Source organism: Cetorhinus maximus, chromosome 12 (assembly GCF_964194155.1).
Source record: "Cetorhinus maximus chromosome 12, sCetMax3.hap1.1, whole genome shotgun sequence".
Classification (NCBI taxonomy): domain Eukaryota; kingdom Metazoa; phylum Chordata; class Chondrichthyes; order Lamniformes; family Cetorhinidae; genus Cetorhinus; species Cetorhinus maximus.
The window spans coordinates 23,684,504-23,701,336 of record NC_135890.1 but is presented as its reverse complement, the minus strand read 5'-3'; the positions used below and the strand labels follow the sequence as shown (position 1 = coordinate 23,701,336).

The 16,833-nt window shown below is 43.0% G+C and overlaps 1 protein-coding gene across 1 annotated transcript in view; it reads left to right on the top strand.

Moving 5' to 3' along the window:
* The first annotated feature begins 207 nt into the window (after window positions 1-207).
* The window catches only part of ncaph2 (non-SMC condensin II complex, subunit H2), a 42,129-nt gene continuing 25,503 nt past the window's right edge, over window positions 208-16,833 (top strand). The window contains exons 1-9 of the mRNA XM_078553155.1: window positions 208-348; window positions 6,545-6,672; window positions 9,318-9,419; window positions 9,849-9,904; window positions 10,904-10,985; window positions 11,515-11,586; window positions 12,166-12,245; window positions 13,979-14,133; window positions 16,724-16,810. Of these exons, the coding sequence (XP_078409281.1) occupies window positions 6,562-6,672; window positions 9,318-9,419; window positions 9,849-9,904; window positions 10,904-10,985; window positions 11,515-11,586; window positions 12,166-12,245; window positions 13,979-14,133; window positions 16,724-16,810 (745 nt within the window). The 5' untranslated portion in view covers window positions 208-348; window positions 6,545-6,561. The remainder of the gene's footprint in view (window positions 349-6,544; window positions 6,673-9,317; window positions 9,420-9,848; window positions 9,905-10,903; window positions 10,986-11,514; window positions 11,587-12,165; window positions 12,246-13,978; window positions 14,134-16,723; window positions 16,811-16,833) is intronic.

Here is a 16,833-nt window from a genome sequence, read left to right as displayed (position 1 = left end):
GCGGAAGGGGAGATCATCTCTGGAATTTTTAATTAAACTTGCGGAATCCAATAGGTTATTTGAACATAACATTTCTCACATAGCAAAAGATCAAGCTGATAGGTCTTATCTTGCGTAAAATTCTCTCAAAATGTGTTTTCCCTCCTTTTCCTCCCCCTTCATGGTCGGGTGGTTGAGTATGTGCTGCGCACGCGCAGTCCGGGGTACATCCCTGAGCGGGAAAAACAAAAAATGGCGCCGGCCTCAAAATAACAGAACTGTAGACAGTGGCGGACGTCTGGACAGCTGGACCCGGGATACTCGGACTCTGGGAGAGTGGGACGTAGCTGGACACGGGCCCTCGGTGGGGTGAGTGTTGTACTGACATCTGAGCCCTTGGTGGTCAGTTTGACCACACCCGCCCCCCCACTCCGATCTCTCTTTCATTCCCTCCCTCTCTCTGAATCTTAATGTATATGTTGTTAAATATATTTTCTCTTCTCCCTATTTTCCTGAGTATATGAATATGCTCGGCAGCCTCTTGTGTTCTGGTTCTGTAAGAGGGCCTATCCCGAACATTAACTTCTCTGTTCTCTACAGCAGCTGATTGACCCACTGGTGTTCGCCGCCGTTTCTGGTTTGCTTCCAACATCTGTAATATTTTGAAAAGCAGAATACTGCGGATGCTAGAAATCTGAACTAAAAACAGAAAATGACAGAAATACTCAGGGCAGGATTTTTTCTCCACATATTTGGCCTGACCTGCTGAGTATTTCCAGCATTTTCTATTTTTATTTTTGTAGCATTTTGCCTTTCCTCCTTGTTTATTTTTGCAGCAATGCCCGGCCCTACCATCTGAAAATTCAAGAGACAGGCTATGAAAAATCGAGAGGTTTGGTATAAAAATCATGAGTTTTTAAAAATATGAACCAATATAAATTGACAGTTGGTTTATAAACCTCATTCTTATTTTATTCGATCTCTAATGGGTTAGAGTTCTTTACAAAAGCTATATTACTGCATCTGAAAATGTTTTACAAAACAATTTTAAAATTCCTACCTGTTATTAGTTGTGCATTCTCTCTCAACAGACACAGGATCATATTTGTCAACCTAGTATCTTTGGTTTATGGAGTTGTTGAATGGTGCAGATTTCAGGGAGATAGCCTCTATTGATTAGCCATGCTGCAGCCAAAAACTTTCCTGAACTCTGTAAGATATGGTTGTGTTAGTTCACCAAACCCCTTCTCACCATCTGGTGGCAGCCTCCTGTCTTATGAGATGATAGTTTGTGCCGTGGTGGTCAACTCTTTGTTAAGCATGTCCGCTGTGGCTCAGGAGCCCCACTTTGGCATGGCAATTTCTGCTGCATTTGCTGCAGAGGAAGACAGTGGGTGGAGAAGATGCAAGATTTGCTGGCTTCTGTTTTCCCTGGGGTCTCTTCTCAGCCAGCTAAGCTTTTAATTTCTGCTAGCTTCTTCCAATGCCCTTTCAAAAAGTCAGCCCCCGAAGGTCACAGTCGTCAGCAACTCTGTCCCAGTTGACAGTGTCAATGTTTGCCATTGCCATATCTTGCTTGTGACTGCATTTGGGATAGTGTGGCAAGACTGTCACATGGTTTACGTTTCATTTAGCACACCTTTCCCTAAAAGATCTACCAGTATATTGTGGCCAGTTCTCCGATATAACTCATTAGGGATACCAAACAAACTGAATATTGTGCTCATTGTGTCTGCCATGGATGCACTCAAGGTATCCTTCAATTGTCTGTTGATTGGAAGCTTTGGAGAAGTGTTCAGTGGTGAGGAGAAAGTCATCGCCATGGACAGTGAATAAATCTCTTGCAATTTTGGACCAAGGGTGCAATGGAACCTCATGAGAATGCATTGGTTCTTTGTGTTGGTGTGGTTGGTGTCTCTGGCATGCTTCGCACATCCTTGCTACCATCTCGATATCGTTGTTGATCCATAATACACAGTTGGCCAATACACAGGGTCCCTTGCCAGGTGCCTTGTCCGCTCTATGGCCATACGCCCTGATGTAACTGACAATGTGTCCTGACGAAGAGCTTCAGGCACAAGCACACCTGCTTTCCTTTGAAAATCTCAACTCCTGAAATATCTAGTTCATCTCTGTACGGCCAAAAACATCTTACGGTGCCTGACACTTGTATCATTTCAGGCCACCCTTCTGCAATAACTTTGTAATGCTTTCAGTTGTGGATCATTGGCTGTTTCTTCCTGAAATTGGTTACATTTTTGACAAAACTCATCAGATTGACATTGGGTAAACCTTCTACTTCGATGTCAATGCCATCTGCTTGTAGATCTAGTAAAATGTCTGTGGATTCTTCGTATTCAGTAATCTGTTCTGTGTGGCTGAAGTAACCATTTTGCTGCTGGGTTTGTTACAGACTTCAGTGTTGGATCCCTGTATTTTAGAAGTCCCTGTAGTCTGGGTGGTGCACTTGTCAGTGGCTTGTGCCAAATCATTTCAAATCAATGGTTTGTGGTCAGTTTCCACAAAAAATCGTTCACCAAATAGGCATGTGTGAAATCTTATATCGAGTATCAGAGCGAGTGTCTCGTGCTCGATGTGCAAATAATTGGATTCCGCTTGCAATACTCTTTGAGCCAAATGCAATTGGTTTTCCAACTTGCATAATGCATGCTCCTAATCCTTTTTGAGATGTGTTGACCTCTAAGACCGTCTCTTTTCTTGGGTCGTAGTATTGTAGAACACATGACTGTTCTGATGATGCCTGTTTAAGTGACCTGAACACACGTTGATGGTCCTCCTGCTATACATATGGAACATCCTTCCTTACAACCCTCCAAGTGATGCTCTACTGGCAAAGTTTGGTATGTTTGGCATTGGGAAGTTGAAAAATCCGATGCAACTCTGCAAGTCCTCTTCGTCCTAGGGTGTAGGCATATGTCCCATATTTTCGAGTTTGACTAGGTGAGGAGAGATTCCGGAATTTGAATAAATAGAGCCAAAAAAGTTAATCTGACCCACATTCACTTGGCATTTCTTGCTGTTGAAGATGAATCCTTCATGATGAGCTGCTACCATTAATAAATGTAAATTTTGGTCATGCTCTTCTTTGGTTTTGCCCATCACTGCAATATCATTTGCAGTGCATCCGCATCCAGGGATATTTTCTGTGATAAAAACAAAAAACTGCGGATGCTGGAAATCCAAAACAAAAACAGAAATACCTGGAAAAACTCAGCAGGTCTGGCAGCATCGGCGGAGAAGAGCAAAGTTGACGTTTCGAGTCCTCATGACCCTTCAACAGAACTAAGTAGAAATAGGAAAGGGGTGAAATATATGCTGATTTAAGGTTGGGGGGCGTTTGTTGGGACAAGCAAGCAGTGATAGGAGCAGATAACCAAAAGATGTCACAGACAAAAGAACAGAGGTGTTGAAGGTGGTGATATTATGTAAAAGAATGTGCTAATTAAGAATGGAGAGCAGGACAAGCAAGGTAGCTCTAGTAGCACCTTGTTGAAGGGTCATGAGGACTCGAAACGTCAACTGTGCTCTTCTCTGCTGATGCTGCCAGACCTGCTGAGCTTTTCCAGGTATTTCTGTTTCTGTTTTTGTTTTGGATTTCCAGCATCCGCAGTTTTTTGTTTTTATCAACCAATGTTAGTGTTTGGCTTCCAGCTTGGAGAAAAGCCTTGCTTCTGTGAATCTTGTGTTGGCACCTCTTTAGAGCAAGATCTGGATGCCTTGGGTTCAAGCATACACAGATTGTGTCATCTTTTTTCAGTACGTACATGATAGAGCTTTACCAATCGGTATGCTGATGCACATGATGGATAATGCTGTTATGCTCCATGTCATCGAACTCACTCTTAACCTTCTCCAGGAGGATTGATCGATGGAATTTCATCTTTTGTGAGGTGAAGCTAGTATAACCTCTAAAATTTCCTAGTGTCGAATCTGTCTGGGTATATCTGTTGAGTAAGTCCATGACCTACAATGTGCATGTTCTTAGCCTCTTCTGCCACAATTGGTGCACCAGCTATCTTGTGTATGGTCACAATATTGAGTTCTGTGCATGCTGTAAATCTTGCTACTGCTGGCCCAGTCGTGTCGGCAGAATACATGCGGTTTCCATGCTGTAGCTGCATTTCAAATGTCACTGTACCTATGCAATGAATGGGTAACCCATTGTACAAAGTTAATTTGGCTATCATAGATTGTGTCATTGACTCCCAACGGTCCAGATACACATCCTTCGAGATTCTGAGTGGCAAGATGCACCCACGCTCTCCCGTGTCGACTTTGGTTATGAGCATGCGTTTGCTGCTTTTCTTCCGGCATATGATGCTGATAGTAGCAAAATCCTTGAACTGCTTGATTCATCCACACATTGTGCCACATTTACCATGTGGAAAGCCTGTTCACTTTCTGGTTGAAGATTTCTCCACTCTAAATCTTCACCTTGGTCCGTCTGATTCGTTGCTCTCATTCACCAGTAATCCAGCTATCCCACAAATCAGGTACTAACTGTTCTGAAAAGTATTGTGTGTAGATGGACTATCTGTCCTGTGGTTTCAGTGCACTACAGTCTCCATATTGCACCAAATTTTGTCTGTGCCGCCTCCTGTGGTCTTCAAATTTGCAACACTGCCACCATGTTGTGTTTCTGGTTACTTTAAGCAAACTCGCCAACCTGTCACATGGAACTGGTAAACTATAACTACTGATAACCTCAGTTTATTTGAAGACTGCAACTGATATGTACACATAACAGGGTAGCTCAACAAACAGGTATCCTCGAGCGATTCAGCAACCACCATTTGTCACATCAATAGCTGCAACCACTCATACACACAACTAACTGGCTGCTGATCGCATACTACTTTACATCCTGGTCCCTTGATCATTTTCATATTCTTTTAAAGTGATATCATGACAGGTATCATGTGATATAATTCACAAAGTAAAGGTGTGCAATGTATCAGAGAACAGCTATTTAAGGTCAGAACTCACAGGACATCCCAGAGACAACATCTATAGAGGCCAAGTTTGATCACCTTGAGTCTGCAAGAAACCAGGTTGTATGGATCTATCGTATAACTGTAATAGTTATTATACTATTGGTGTCTGAGTAATAAACTTGCACTTGGACAACACGCTTAAGCCTCAGTCATGACCAATTATTCAACATGGTTGGAAATATTTCTTAACAGGCTGTTTGCTATCAGGACTGTAATTCCGTGGCTCCAGATGTTGAGAGATTCAATGATTAGTTATTATAATCCAAAACCAAGGAAAGAAACTGAACTGCAATATTTTCAGCTTTCTTTTAGTGTTCCTTAAATTTATTCTATTAGTATCTCCGTCTGGGGCTAGTGCTGGCTGGATGAAACAGACTCCGATGCTATAAAAGTTGGAAACAACTTTCTTCCAACTCTTGTTTTCCCCTTCCCTCCTACTGGCTGCTCTTCCTTCAGTGAAATCGATTTCTTGGTTTGTTCCAGGTTTGCTTTTCTTTGTGAATTCTTTTCAAACCAAACATCTGTGCCCCGCCTAGGAATTGTTTGAAAAGTTATTTTTGAAGGTTTTTGTGAACAGGTTGTTTACTGTCTGTCTCTGTTGAGGTTCTAGTACTAATGTATGGGATTTGCTCATCCAGACAGAGATTTTCTTTAATTTAAAAATAGGCTGAAATCTACAAAATGAGAAGATTGTGGCTTGTATCATTTTGCTTGTGAATTGAGACCTTGTATCAGAATCTTGGGCCTGAAGATGCAGCATGTGAGAGAATCTGTCCCTGACACTTGCTGAGACACAGTCGCCGGCTGGTGTTTGGGCCAGCGGCTGCCACACTGATCTTGCTGGTCGCAGTAAAACTCCAGCAGTCCGTAACAAGGGAAGCTGGCACTAAACACCCTGACACTAAACAGGTTTTCGACCCAATACACAACCGTCTATAATTGCAACCGGTACCTGGACATGATCTACTGCCACCAACTATTTGGGACTCCACCTTCATGATTCATCTGGGGAAGGAGCAGGACATAGCACTTGTGTAAAATCTCTGGACTTTAGAGTTCTTTCATGAAATTGCGATTGGAGATTAGGATACTGCTCATGTGGAGAATAAACACCAACACAACTGGTTGGGTAGAATAACCTGTCTGTGTTGGAATTCTATATACTTTATAGTTTGTGGGATTATAAGTGCCTCCCAGTCTGGTACTTTTCTATTTTCCTGTGGCATAGATAATTTTCATTCAATATATTTTAATGTGTAATGTGACCGTTGTCTGTTCCTTTAGTTGATTTCCTCCTGAAAGCAGTATTTCTTTCACTTTACATGAGGAGAGTGACAGACCAAATGGGAATTTGTGTGTTTGCATAGATGAGAGCTTCAGTAAATCTCCTGCAGTTAGATTCTACTAACAGCATCACCCCAACCCTGTGCCATAATTACAGATGACCCCTTGTTTCCAGTGTTCTGATGAAAGTCGTTGACCTGAAACATTAACTCTGTTTTTCTCTCCACACTCTGTTGAGTTTTTCTGTCTTAATTCCTTGTCTCAAGGGTTCAGTGCTAAGTTAATGATGGAAGACGTTGAGACACGATTCACACATCTTCTTCAGCCCATTAGAGAGTTGACGAAGAACTGGGAGATTGATGTGGCAGCTCAATTGGGGGAGTATCTGGAAGAGGTGAGGTCTTTGTATTACTGAAGATTACTTGTTCTCCTGTGACATGATTCACTGCCTTTTGTTTATCTCCGTCTCCTCAATTCTTTCTTCCTTGCTCTTGCCTTTTTTTGTCTCCTCTTTGGACACCCTTCAGAGGTCCCCAGCATCACAGATGCCAGTCTTCAGCCAATTCAATTCACTCCACGTGATATCAAGAAACGGCTGAAGACATTGGATACTGCAAAGGTTATGGGCCCTGACAATATTCTGGCAATAGTACTGAAGACTTGTGCTGCAGAACTTGTTGTGCCCCTAGCCAAGCTGTTCCATGCAGCTACAACACTGGCATTCACCCAGCAATGTGGAAAATTGCCCAGGTATGTCCTGTACACAAAAAGCAGGACAGATCCAACCCAACCAGTTACCATGCCATCAGTCTACTCTCGATCATCAGTAAAGTGGTGGAACGGGTCATCAACAGTGTTATCAAGTGGCGCTTGCTTAGCAATAACCTCCTCACTGACGCTCAGTTTGGGTTTGGCCAGGGCCAATGAGCTTCTGACCTCCTTACAGCCCTTGTTCAAACATAGTCAAAAGAGCTGAACTCTGAGGTGAGAGTGACTGCCCTTGACCAAAGACAGCATTTGACCGAGTGTGGCATCAAGGAGCCCTAGCAAAACTCAAGTCATTAGGAATTGGGGGGATGGGGGGAAACTCTCCACTGGTTGGAGTCATACCTAGCAGAAAGGAAGATGGGTGTAGTTGTTGGAGGTCAATTATCTCAGTTCAAGGACATCACTGCAGAAGTTCCTCAGGATAGTGTCCTCGGCCCAACCATCTTCAACTGCTTCATCAATGACCTTCCATCATAAGGCCAGAAGTGGGGATATTTGCTGATGATTGCATTATGTTCAGCACCATTCGCGGCTCCTCAGATACTGAAACAGTCCATGTCCGAATGCAGTGAGACATGGCCAATATCAAGGCTTAAGCTGACAAGTGGCAAGTAACATTCACGCCACACAAGTGCCAAGGAATGACCATCTCCAACAAGAGAGAGTATAACTATCGCCCCCTGACTATGGAACTCATTGCCACAGAAGGCTGTGGAGGCCAAGTCATTGAGTGTATTTAAGACTGAGATAGATAGGTTCTTGATTGGTAAGGGGATCAAAGGTTACGGGGAGAAGGTAGGAGAATGGGGTTGAGAAACTTATCAGCCATGATTGAATGGCGGAGCAGACTCGATGGGCCGAATGGCCTAATTTCTGCTCCTACGTCTTATGGTCTGACATTCAATGGCATCACCATCGCTGAATCCCCCACTATCAACATCCTGGGAGTTACCATTGATCAGAAACTGAACTGCACTAGCCATATAAATACTGTAGCTACAAGAGCAGGTCAGAGACTAGGAATCCTGTGGTGAGTAACTCATTTCCTGACTCCCCAAAACCTGTCCACCATCTACAAGGAACAAGTCAGGAGTGTGAAGGAATACTCTTCACTTGCCTGGATGAGTGCAGCTCCAACAACACTCCAGAAGCTTGATTGGCACCCCTTCCACAAACATTCACTCCCTCCACCACTGAGAAACAGTGGCAGCAGTGTGTACCATCTACAAGATGCACTGCAGAAACTCACCAAAGCTCCTTCCAAACCACTATCATTGAGAAGGATAAGGGCAGCAGACACATGGGAACACCACCACCTGGAAGTTCCTCTCCAAGCCACTCACCATCCTGACTTGGAAATATATTGCTGTTCCTTCACTGTTGCTGGTCAAAATCCTGAAGCTCCCTCCCTAACAGCATTATAGGTGTACCTACACAGCGGTTTAAGAAGGCAGCTCACCACCACCTTCTCAAGGGCAATAACTGCTGGCTCACATTCTGTGGATGAATAATAAAAAAAAATCCATCAATCATGTAAAATCTCAAATCAAACGTTCCCAAACTTTATTGTTTCACCTCTTGAGTGACAAGGCATTTTTGTACCAAACTGACTCTGTTTCAGTTAATGCATAGGTAGATTCCAAGCGCACTCCTCCCAACCCCAGATTTAACCTAAAGTTTCTGCCTATCAATTTGAAACTTTTGAATGTGTCTATCACAGACTGTTTAGGGTACAAATGTTTTTAGTGCAGAACAGATTAATTTAGGGTTGAAGCGTTTGGCATATTCTTCAACAAATAGCTGTGGGAAAAAATATCCAAAACATAGGCTTCTGTAAAAATTTCAACAGTCCTCAAAAGGTATTCAAGTCAGTTTATTCAGTTAAAATTAATTTTACTGTAAGACATGTAGATTTTTTTTTGTTTTTATTTTGTTGCAAATCTTATTTTGAACCCCGGCAATTTCAGTTGTGACCAACTCCCCTGACTGTTGGCCAGACTACTCACTTGTATCGTCTGCAAATTTGTGCTGCATTTATCTAAATTCTAATCCTCTAAATCTCTGCCTGTGGAACGGACCCCTGGGGTATCCCCCTTCCAAACTCTGTCCCGTGGAGCAGGCCCTGGGATACCCCAGTTCCAACCCTCCTCCAACCTGAGCAACATCTATTTAACCCGACCCTGTTTCCTGTCTGCCAACTGACTTTCTGTCCATGTGGCTACAACTGCAGCGTGTAACCTTCGGGGCAATCTCTTTCTCTCTGTCTTCCAGTTGGACCAGATCTGCATTTCCTTCGATGATGGGAAGACGACAATGAACTTTGCTGAAGCTGCTCTTTTGATCCAAGGCTCAGCATGTATTTACAGCAGGAAGGTCTGTTCATTCCAGCCTCCTCTGGTGGATGGGGTAATATTTGGAATGTGTGGGACTGGCTGGATGCGGAGACGGGTGGACCTGGTACGGGAGGAGGGGCATGCATATCTAGGAAGGAAGGTTGGGACAGGATGGGTGCAGTGCTGGCTTGGTTTGGTTTGGTTTGGTTTGGGAGTGTCTGGGAACTGATCCTCCTTCATTCTTGGTCCTTTTAATATTTATTAAGTTGATGAAATATGCTTAATGAGCGGAAAAATTAAACTTTCAAAATGGAGGTATTTGATGCAAAGTTTGGAAAGGTATCTGGTCTAAGTGTGTCATGGGTGTTGGTCTGATGTTAGCTCAGGAATTCTCCAAGTTGCTGCTGACTGCCCTGTTGGGATTGATGAGAACGAATAGGGTGTGAGGATGTTTTTCCTTTCTCCATAGGTGGAATATCTGCATTCTTTGGTGTACCAGGCTCTGGACTTGATCTCCAACAAAAAGTAAATAATACTTGCAATAACAAAGCAGCATTGACCATGAATTAATGCCTTCAGTGGCATCAGTGTGTACCATCTACAAGATGTTTTGCAGGAACTCACCAAGCCTCCTTAAACAGCACCTTCCAAACCCATGACCATCTAGAAAGACAAGGGCAGCAGGACATGGGAACACCGCCACCTGGAAGCTCCCTGCCAAGTCAATCACCACCCTGACTTGGAAATATATCGCCGTTCCTTCACTGTTGCTGGGTCAAAATCCTGGAACTCTCTCCTTAACAGCACTGTGGGTGTACCTACCCCACAAGGACTGCAGCAGTTCAAGAAGGCAATTCACCACCATCTTCTCGAGGGCAACTGCCCAGAATAAAAAAAAAAGGAAGTTTATACCAAATACCCTATAAACATAAGGCAGTACTGGATGGTGTATTATATTGTATATACAGAAGGGTTGTGTTGATATCAGAGTATTACACCTAGTGGAACAGTATTTTGTAATATTTCTGTACAAGCTGGTTATATATACACATACTATATCCAGCAGTACATTGTTTCATTGCAGGATTATCCATGTAAACACTAAATTAGTGTAAGAGCATCAGACTCAATAACATGCTGTGCTAGTACAGAAACATTACTCTCCAATAATGTAATTACAGGAGTGTTACAGTCAGTAGCTGGCTGTGTTATTACAAGAATATTGCACTTGGTAATGGGCTGTTTGCTATAACAGGAACATTACACCCAGTAACAGTATGTGCTACAATGGGTTGTGATACCCACTAACAGTCTGTGCTTTGATGGGACTATGACACCCAATGCAGTCTGTGTTACTATGGAACTGTAACACTGAGTAAGAGTCTATGTTATCACCAGATGTGGAAGGTTGTTCAATTGGAGAGGGTTGATCTCTCTTTTCTCTCCTAAGTAAAAATGCTTTTTACAATGATGTTCTGGTTGCAGAAACTGCTTTAAATGTAATTTTTATATTTGCTATTTTAGGCGGAATCAAAAGGTTACATCTATTGGGGAAGATGGTACAGATAATGACGTATCTTTGGCTAATGACAAGGCTGATTGGGAAGTAAGGAGCAATGACTCGGGATTTACTGTTCATTAACTCTGTGAAATTAATTAGATGTAAATGATTGAAGTAAAATAATAAAAATCTTGCGTTTGCATATTGCCAACAATTTAGAATATATAAGTGCTGTGACTGTTATTTTGGCAAGCTGTTCCATGAGATCAAAGCAGTTGTCCCGATATTGAACACTGGTGTTGGGGAGAACCAGGGATATATAAGGTGACATTAAAATGAACCTGAAACTAAGGGGGGTTAATTACTTTGGATGGTTGAAATGAACAAATTTTATTCTTTTGAAGTTGTAAAAATAGGATTGTAAATGTATCTCCTTGGGACCTGTGCTGGGCTGTGCTCCATGAGGCTATGTAGCTATGTGTCATACTGTTCATGCCTAATATGCCCTCTAGTTCCAGCACTGTAACAGTCACTGCTCTGGTGTGTGCTACTGCTATTGTAAAATATTGGCTGGCCTGGATCTTCTATCTTTCTACGTCGGATGTCACTAACCTCTGAAATCTTTGTTTTCCAGTTTTTGTCTCTTGATGATATTGAGTGTCCATCAAAAACCAACATTGATTTGCAGAAGAATCACAGTTCAAATGTACGTAATCCTTATTTGCGATTCCTCAGATTTTTGACAGTGCAAGTTGGTGCTCTCATAGCATAATAGGTTATCATCCCCCACCCCCACACAACTCACTGCAATCTTCACTACACTGAGTGAGGGCTGGAGTTCAACACCAGGCTGGTGGGTATGGACCAGAAGAGAGTAAGAATTAAAAACAAAGGAAGGGGGAACCTGATCCAAAGCAGGATGGACAATTTGCCTGTGGTGAAAAGGGGAGCTGTCAAGAGACTAAAGCTCTCGGGCAAGGCCAGGCAGCGAGGGCTAGCCAGAAGAATCTGCAAGAGACAGGGAGCTTGTAAGAGGCGCTCAAGGGATGGGCTGGGATGAGTATGGAGGCTGGGAGCAGGACCAAGGTGAAATAAAAAAGGTGGCATTTGGGTATTTGAATGGTAGCAGAGCAGTATTGAAAGATGAATAAATTCAGGTGGGGAAGTACATTTTTGAGGTCATGTTGGACTGAGGTGCGGGGGTTGCAGAGAACTAAGATGGGAGAGGGAGTGGTAGAACCTGACTTCTCTGACTGCGCTGTGTTTGCTTCTCTTGATACTTCAGGTTGTAAACATTATCCCACTAACGCCAATGGCACTAGTACCATTAGAAGAAATTGAGAAAAAGAACAACCCGCTCTTCAGGTATGGAATTTGCTGCCACACACACACACAAGGCAAATTGAGGCAGACACCCAGTCAGTGGGCTGCAGGTAGACTGTGGAAGACCCAATCGGTGTGCCCCAAAGGGATAGTGTGAAAGTCTTCCTAGCTGCCAGCCGTAAGGATTCTCAAAGTTTCAAGCAGCTTTATTGCAGTTGCTGGTGGAGTTTAGTTCACTGCAACATACTGAATAATGCGCGGCCACTTGATACTAAATTAGCAATTAATTGGCTGGAGAAATGGAGTTGTCACATTCCTACAATAAGATGTGCTTCTGAGTCTGAAATTAGTTATTTGAGACTTCACTTTGTATCTAACCAATGGTATACCTGCCCTGGAAGTGTTTGATGGGACAGCGTAGAGGGAGCCTACTCTATCCAACCTGTGCTGTACATACCCTGGGAGTGTTTGATCCTGATATTGGATCCCAGGCTGAAGCTTACTTCATGAAGGCGCCTGTGGCGTGAAGGGGTACCAGCACTGACACCTTACACTTTGATGAGAATAGTAAATTTCCTGAATTCGGGATGCATCCACCTTGAATGTCCAATAGCCAGGTGAGATGTAGTTGTTGAGGAGCTCTGAGGCTGAATGCAAGGAGCTAGAAGCAGGTGACCACCTGTTGACTGGCATAATACTGAGTCACATGGTGTAGGAAGGTTGCAGGTTATCTTCTGTGCTGATCTTTACTGCATTTAATGGTTAATTAGAAGGAGCAAGAACAGCACACCCACCTGATGATCTATCAAAGGCGTGAATGTTGTACGAGGGAAGGATAAGGATTGGGTGTCATCCCTCCACGTTTGGTCATGGTGTTGATACTGTCTGCCTTCCCCTTTGTTCCAGAGGTAGAGAGCCATGGAACTAGATCTCAGCAAGGAAGATGACAAGGGGCTTGGGGAGGGGCAGGGATGGGCGGGAATGTGGAAGCTTTAGAGAAAAACACGAATGTTCACCACTGTATGGCTTTTCCAAAACCTTGAATCTGTGTGCCCTAGTCCTTGTACCATCAACTAATAGGAACAGCTTTTCTTTGTTCATTTTATAAACCTGTCATAATCTTGTACACCTCAATCATATCTCCCCTCAGTCTCCTTTGCTCCAAGGAAAATAACCCCAGCTTCTCCAATTTAGCCTTGCAGCTAAAATCTCTTATTCTTGGAACCATTCTCGTAAATCTCCTTTACATGGTCTCATCTGTCCTAAAGTGTGAAAACCAGAGCTATACGCAATACTCTAATTGCGGGCTGACCAGAACTTTATAGAGGTTCAGCAGAAATTCCCAGTTTTTGCACTCAATGCCTCTATTTATGAAGCACAAGATCCTATTTGTTTTGATAACTACACTCTATGTCCTCCCACCTGCAAACATCTATGCACATGAACCCCCAAGGTTCCTCTGCTCCTGCACACACTTTAGAAGTGTGCCATTAAGTCTATGTTGCTTCTCCCTATCCTTTTTGCCAAAATGCACTACATCACACTTCTGTGTTAAATTCTATCTGCCACTTGTCTGCTCTCTGCTAGCCTATCTTTGTTCTGTTGCAGTTGACTGGTATCATCCTCACTATCTGCCACACCTCTTAAGTTTGGCATCATTTAATGCATGAAGTGTTTGAAGACCAAGTGAATGGTCAGATCATACTCAAATGCTCAGGAAGCCCAAGAAAACAATCCTCAGTTACCAACCTAACAGGCTTTCTGTTTTGCTGTAGCCGGAGAGGAGAGATCCTGGGCAGCCGCAAGGATTTCCGAATGAATACTTGTACCCCTCACGCCACAGGTGCCTTCATGTTGGAACTTGCCAATGTGTCACCGATGAGCTATCTGAACAGGCAACAGCAGGACAATGCAGAGCACAATAGAAACGGTAATTAACTGTGTGCCAGTGAACAGTTTACCCATTGTCATGTTGCAACCTCTTGCTGAGAGTGAGTCTGAGTGTGTCACTGATTCCAGGACTGTTTTGTACCTCTAGCTTGATTATTGTCTGATTGGACAGCTCCTGTTCCATGAGTGTGTGGCTTGCTGCTGACTCAAGTGTTGAATGTTATTTATTGTGCTTGAACGCTATAATCTCTTCTTTATTCAACTTGTCACCTGTGATTTGAACCTTGCACCATGCTGAACACTGAGTGTTGTAGTAGCATGGAATGATTTGCTGTTGGGATTCGTTGAGACAGACCATTTCATCTTTTAAAGAAAAAGTGGTTTAATTTTTTAAGCAGAGGAAGTTACAAAGAAAAGGACTGAGTGGAACAGTGGGAATGGTTTGGGATTGATACAGGGCTATGAAGGGGGTGAAGAGTGAGGCAGTGGGTTTAGTTTAGGATTAATACAGGACTGTTGGGAGAGAGCAAGGAGTAGGATTAGTTTGGGATTAAAAGTGGGTTTGGGGGAACAGAATGGGGCAGTGGGATTAGTTTATGATTTATCTAACAGATCCAGAACAAGCACAATGAGCCAATTGGCCTGTGCTGTTAAATGTTAACGCTTCTGTATGATTTAAAAAATCTCCACTGTTGTAATGAAATCCAGTCTGACTTTCTCAGAATTAAAATTCCTGACACCTGGGATCACCTTTGACCCTTCTGACCACTTCTCTTGACCCCTTCACTGCCCCTGATTTGTCAGATTGCTTGTCTCACATCCATTATAGGGTAAGTAGAAATTTTCTCCAACTAAATATTAGGAAGATAGTAGCCATTGTTTCTTGTTCCATGGCCACTATACTCCTTCCTGGCAACTAGCTGAAGCAGACCATTTAAACCATGGTACTTTGATTCAGATGGAGCTTCTGACTACATTCAACAAGACTGTCTATTTCCAAATTCGTCACATTGCCCGACTCTGACCCTGTCTTAGCTTATCTGCTGAAAACCTCATCAGGTCTTTATTATAGGGAGGCGGTGGCGTAGTGGTATTGGCTGGCCTGGTAATCCAGAGACCCAGGGCAATGCTCTGGGGACTCGGGTTTGAATCCCACCACGGCAGATGGTGGAATTTGAATTCAATAAAAACCTGGAGTTAAAAGTCCAATGATGACCATGAAACCATTGTCGGTTGTCGTAAAAATCCACCTGGTTCACTGTTGTCCTTTAGAGAAAGAAATCTGCTGCTCTTACCCGGTCTGGCCTACATGTGACTCCAGACCCACAGCAATGTGGTTAACTTTTGAATGCCCCCTGAACAAGGGCAATTAGGGATGGGCAGTAAATGCTGGCCTAGCCAGCAATGCCCACATTCCATGAATGAATAAAAGAAAATATTTCTAAACTTCACCACTCCAACGTTCTCCTGAATGTTCTCTCGTTTTCCACCCTGTGTTATCTTACGGTCATTCAAAATTCTGCTGTTGCATCTTAACTTGTATCTAGTCCTTTTCAACCATTAATTACCCTACTGTTCACTGACCTACACTTGTTTCCAATCTGCCACCGCTTCAATTTTAAAATTCTCTTCCATGTTTTTCAGATCCCCACCTTGCCTCTTCACATCTCTGTAGTCTCCACCAGCCCAACCCTGTGGTTTCTGTACTGCTTGAATTCATGTCTCCAGTTTTAATAGCTCCACATTGGCATCTGTACTTTTAGTTGCCTAGACTCTTAAGTTCTGAAACTCCACCTCCCTCTATGCCTCTCTCTCCTGCATTTAAAGTACTCATGAAAGCCTACGTCTTTGACCAAGCTTTTGGTCATCTGTTCTAATATCTGCTTCTGTGCCTCTGTCAAATGTTGGTAATGTTCTTGTGAAGAGTTCTTAGATGTTTTCCGATTTTAAAAGAGTTACATAAATGGAACTTCTTTTTTTAGGCAGGATGTCAGTTGCATGGGGTCATTCTTATTGCAGAAGAGATTTGCTAGAATTGTACCAGGGATGAAGAGCATGAGTAATGTGGTGAGACTGGAGAAGCTGGAGTTGTTTGATGAGCAGAGAGGTTAAGGGGAGATTTAATTGAGGTGTTGAAAATTATGAAGCGTTTGGGTAGAGTCTATAGAAACTATTTCCAGTAGCAATAGGGTCAGTAGCCAGAAGACACAGGTTGAAGGTAATTGGCAAAAAAAACAAGGGGAGCTGAGAGGACATTCTTTTTCACAGTGTTGTAATCTTGAATGCACCACCTGAAAGGGTGAATGGAAATAAATTTAATAACTCTCAAAAAAAGAATTGGATTAATAAATTAATAACTGAAAAGAGAAATTTGCAGTGCTAAGGGAAAAGAGCAGGGGGTGTGGGACTAATCGATAGCTCTTTCAAAGAGCTGACATAGGCACGATGGACTGAATAGTCTCCTTTGCTGTATCAGTCTATGAAGTCAGTAATTATAAGGAGGCCAGATGTCTCCTGAGATTAATGCTAGTGCTTGCTGAGTGCACAGAAGGCTGTGTGGAGCATGTGATGTGGGCACAGGCAGGTTACACAGCAGGAATGTGATTATTACACTGTGCCTTACGTTGCAGGTCTACAGAATGTTCCGGAGGACGTGGGGATGGATAGCAGTGACTGTCAGGCTCCAATTCCAGTATTAAACTTTTTGGATGAAGGGGGTAAGTATGCTACTCTAAAGAAC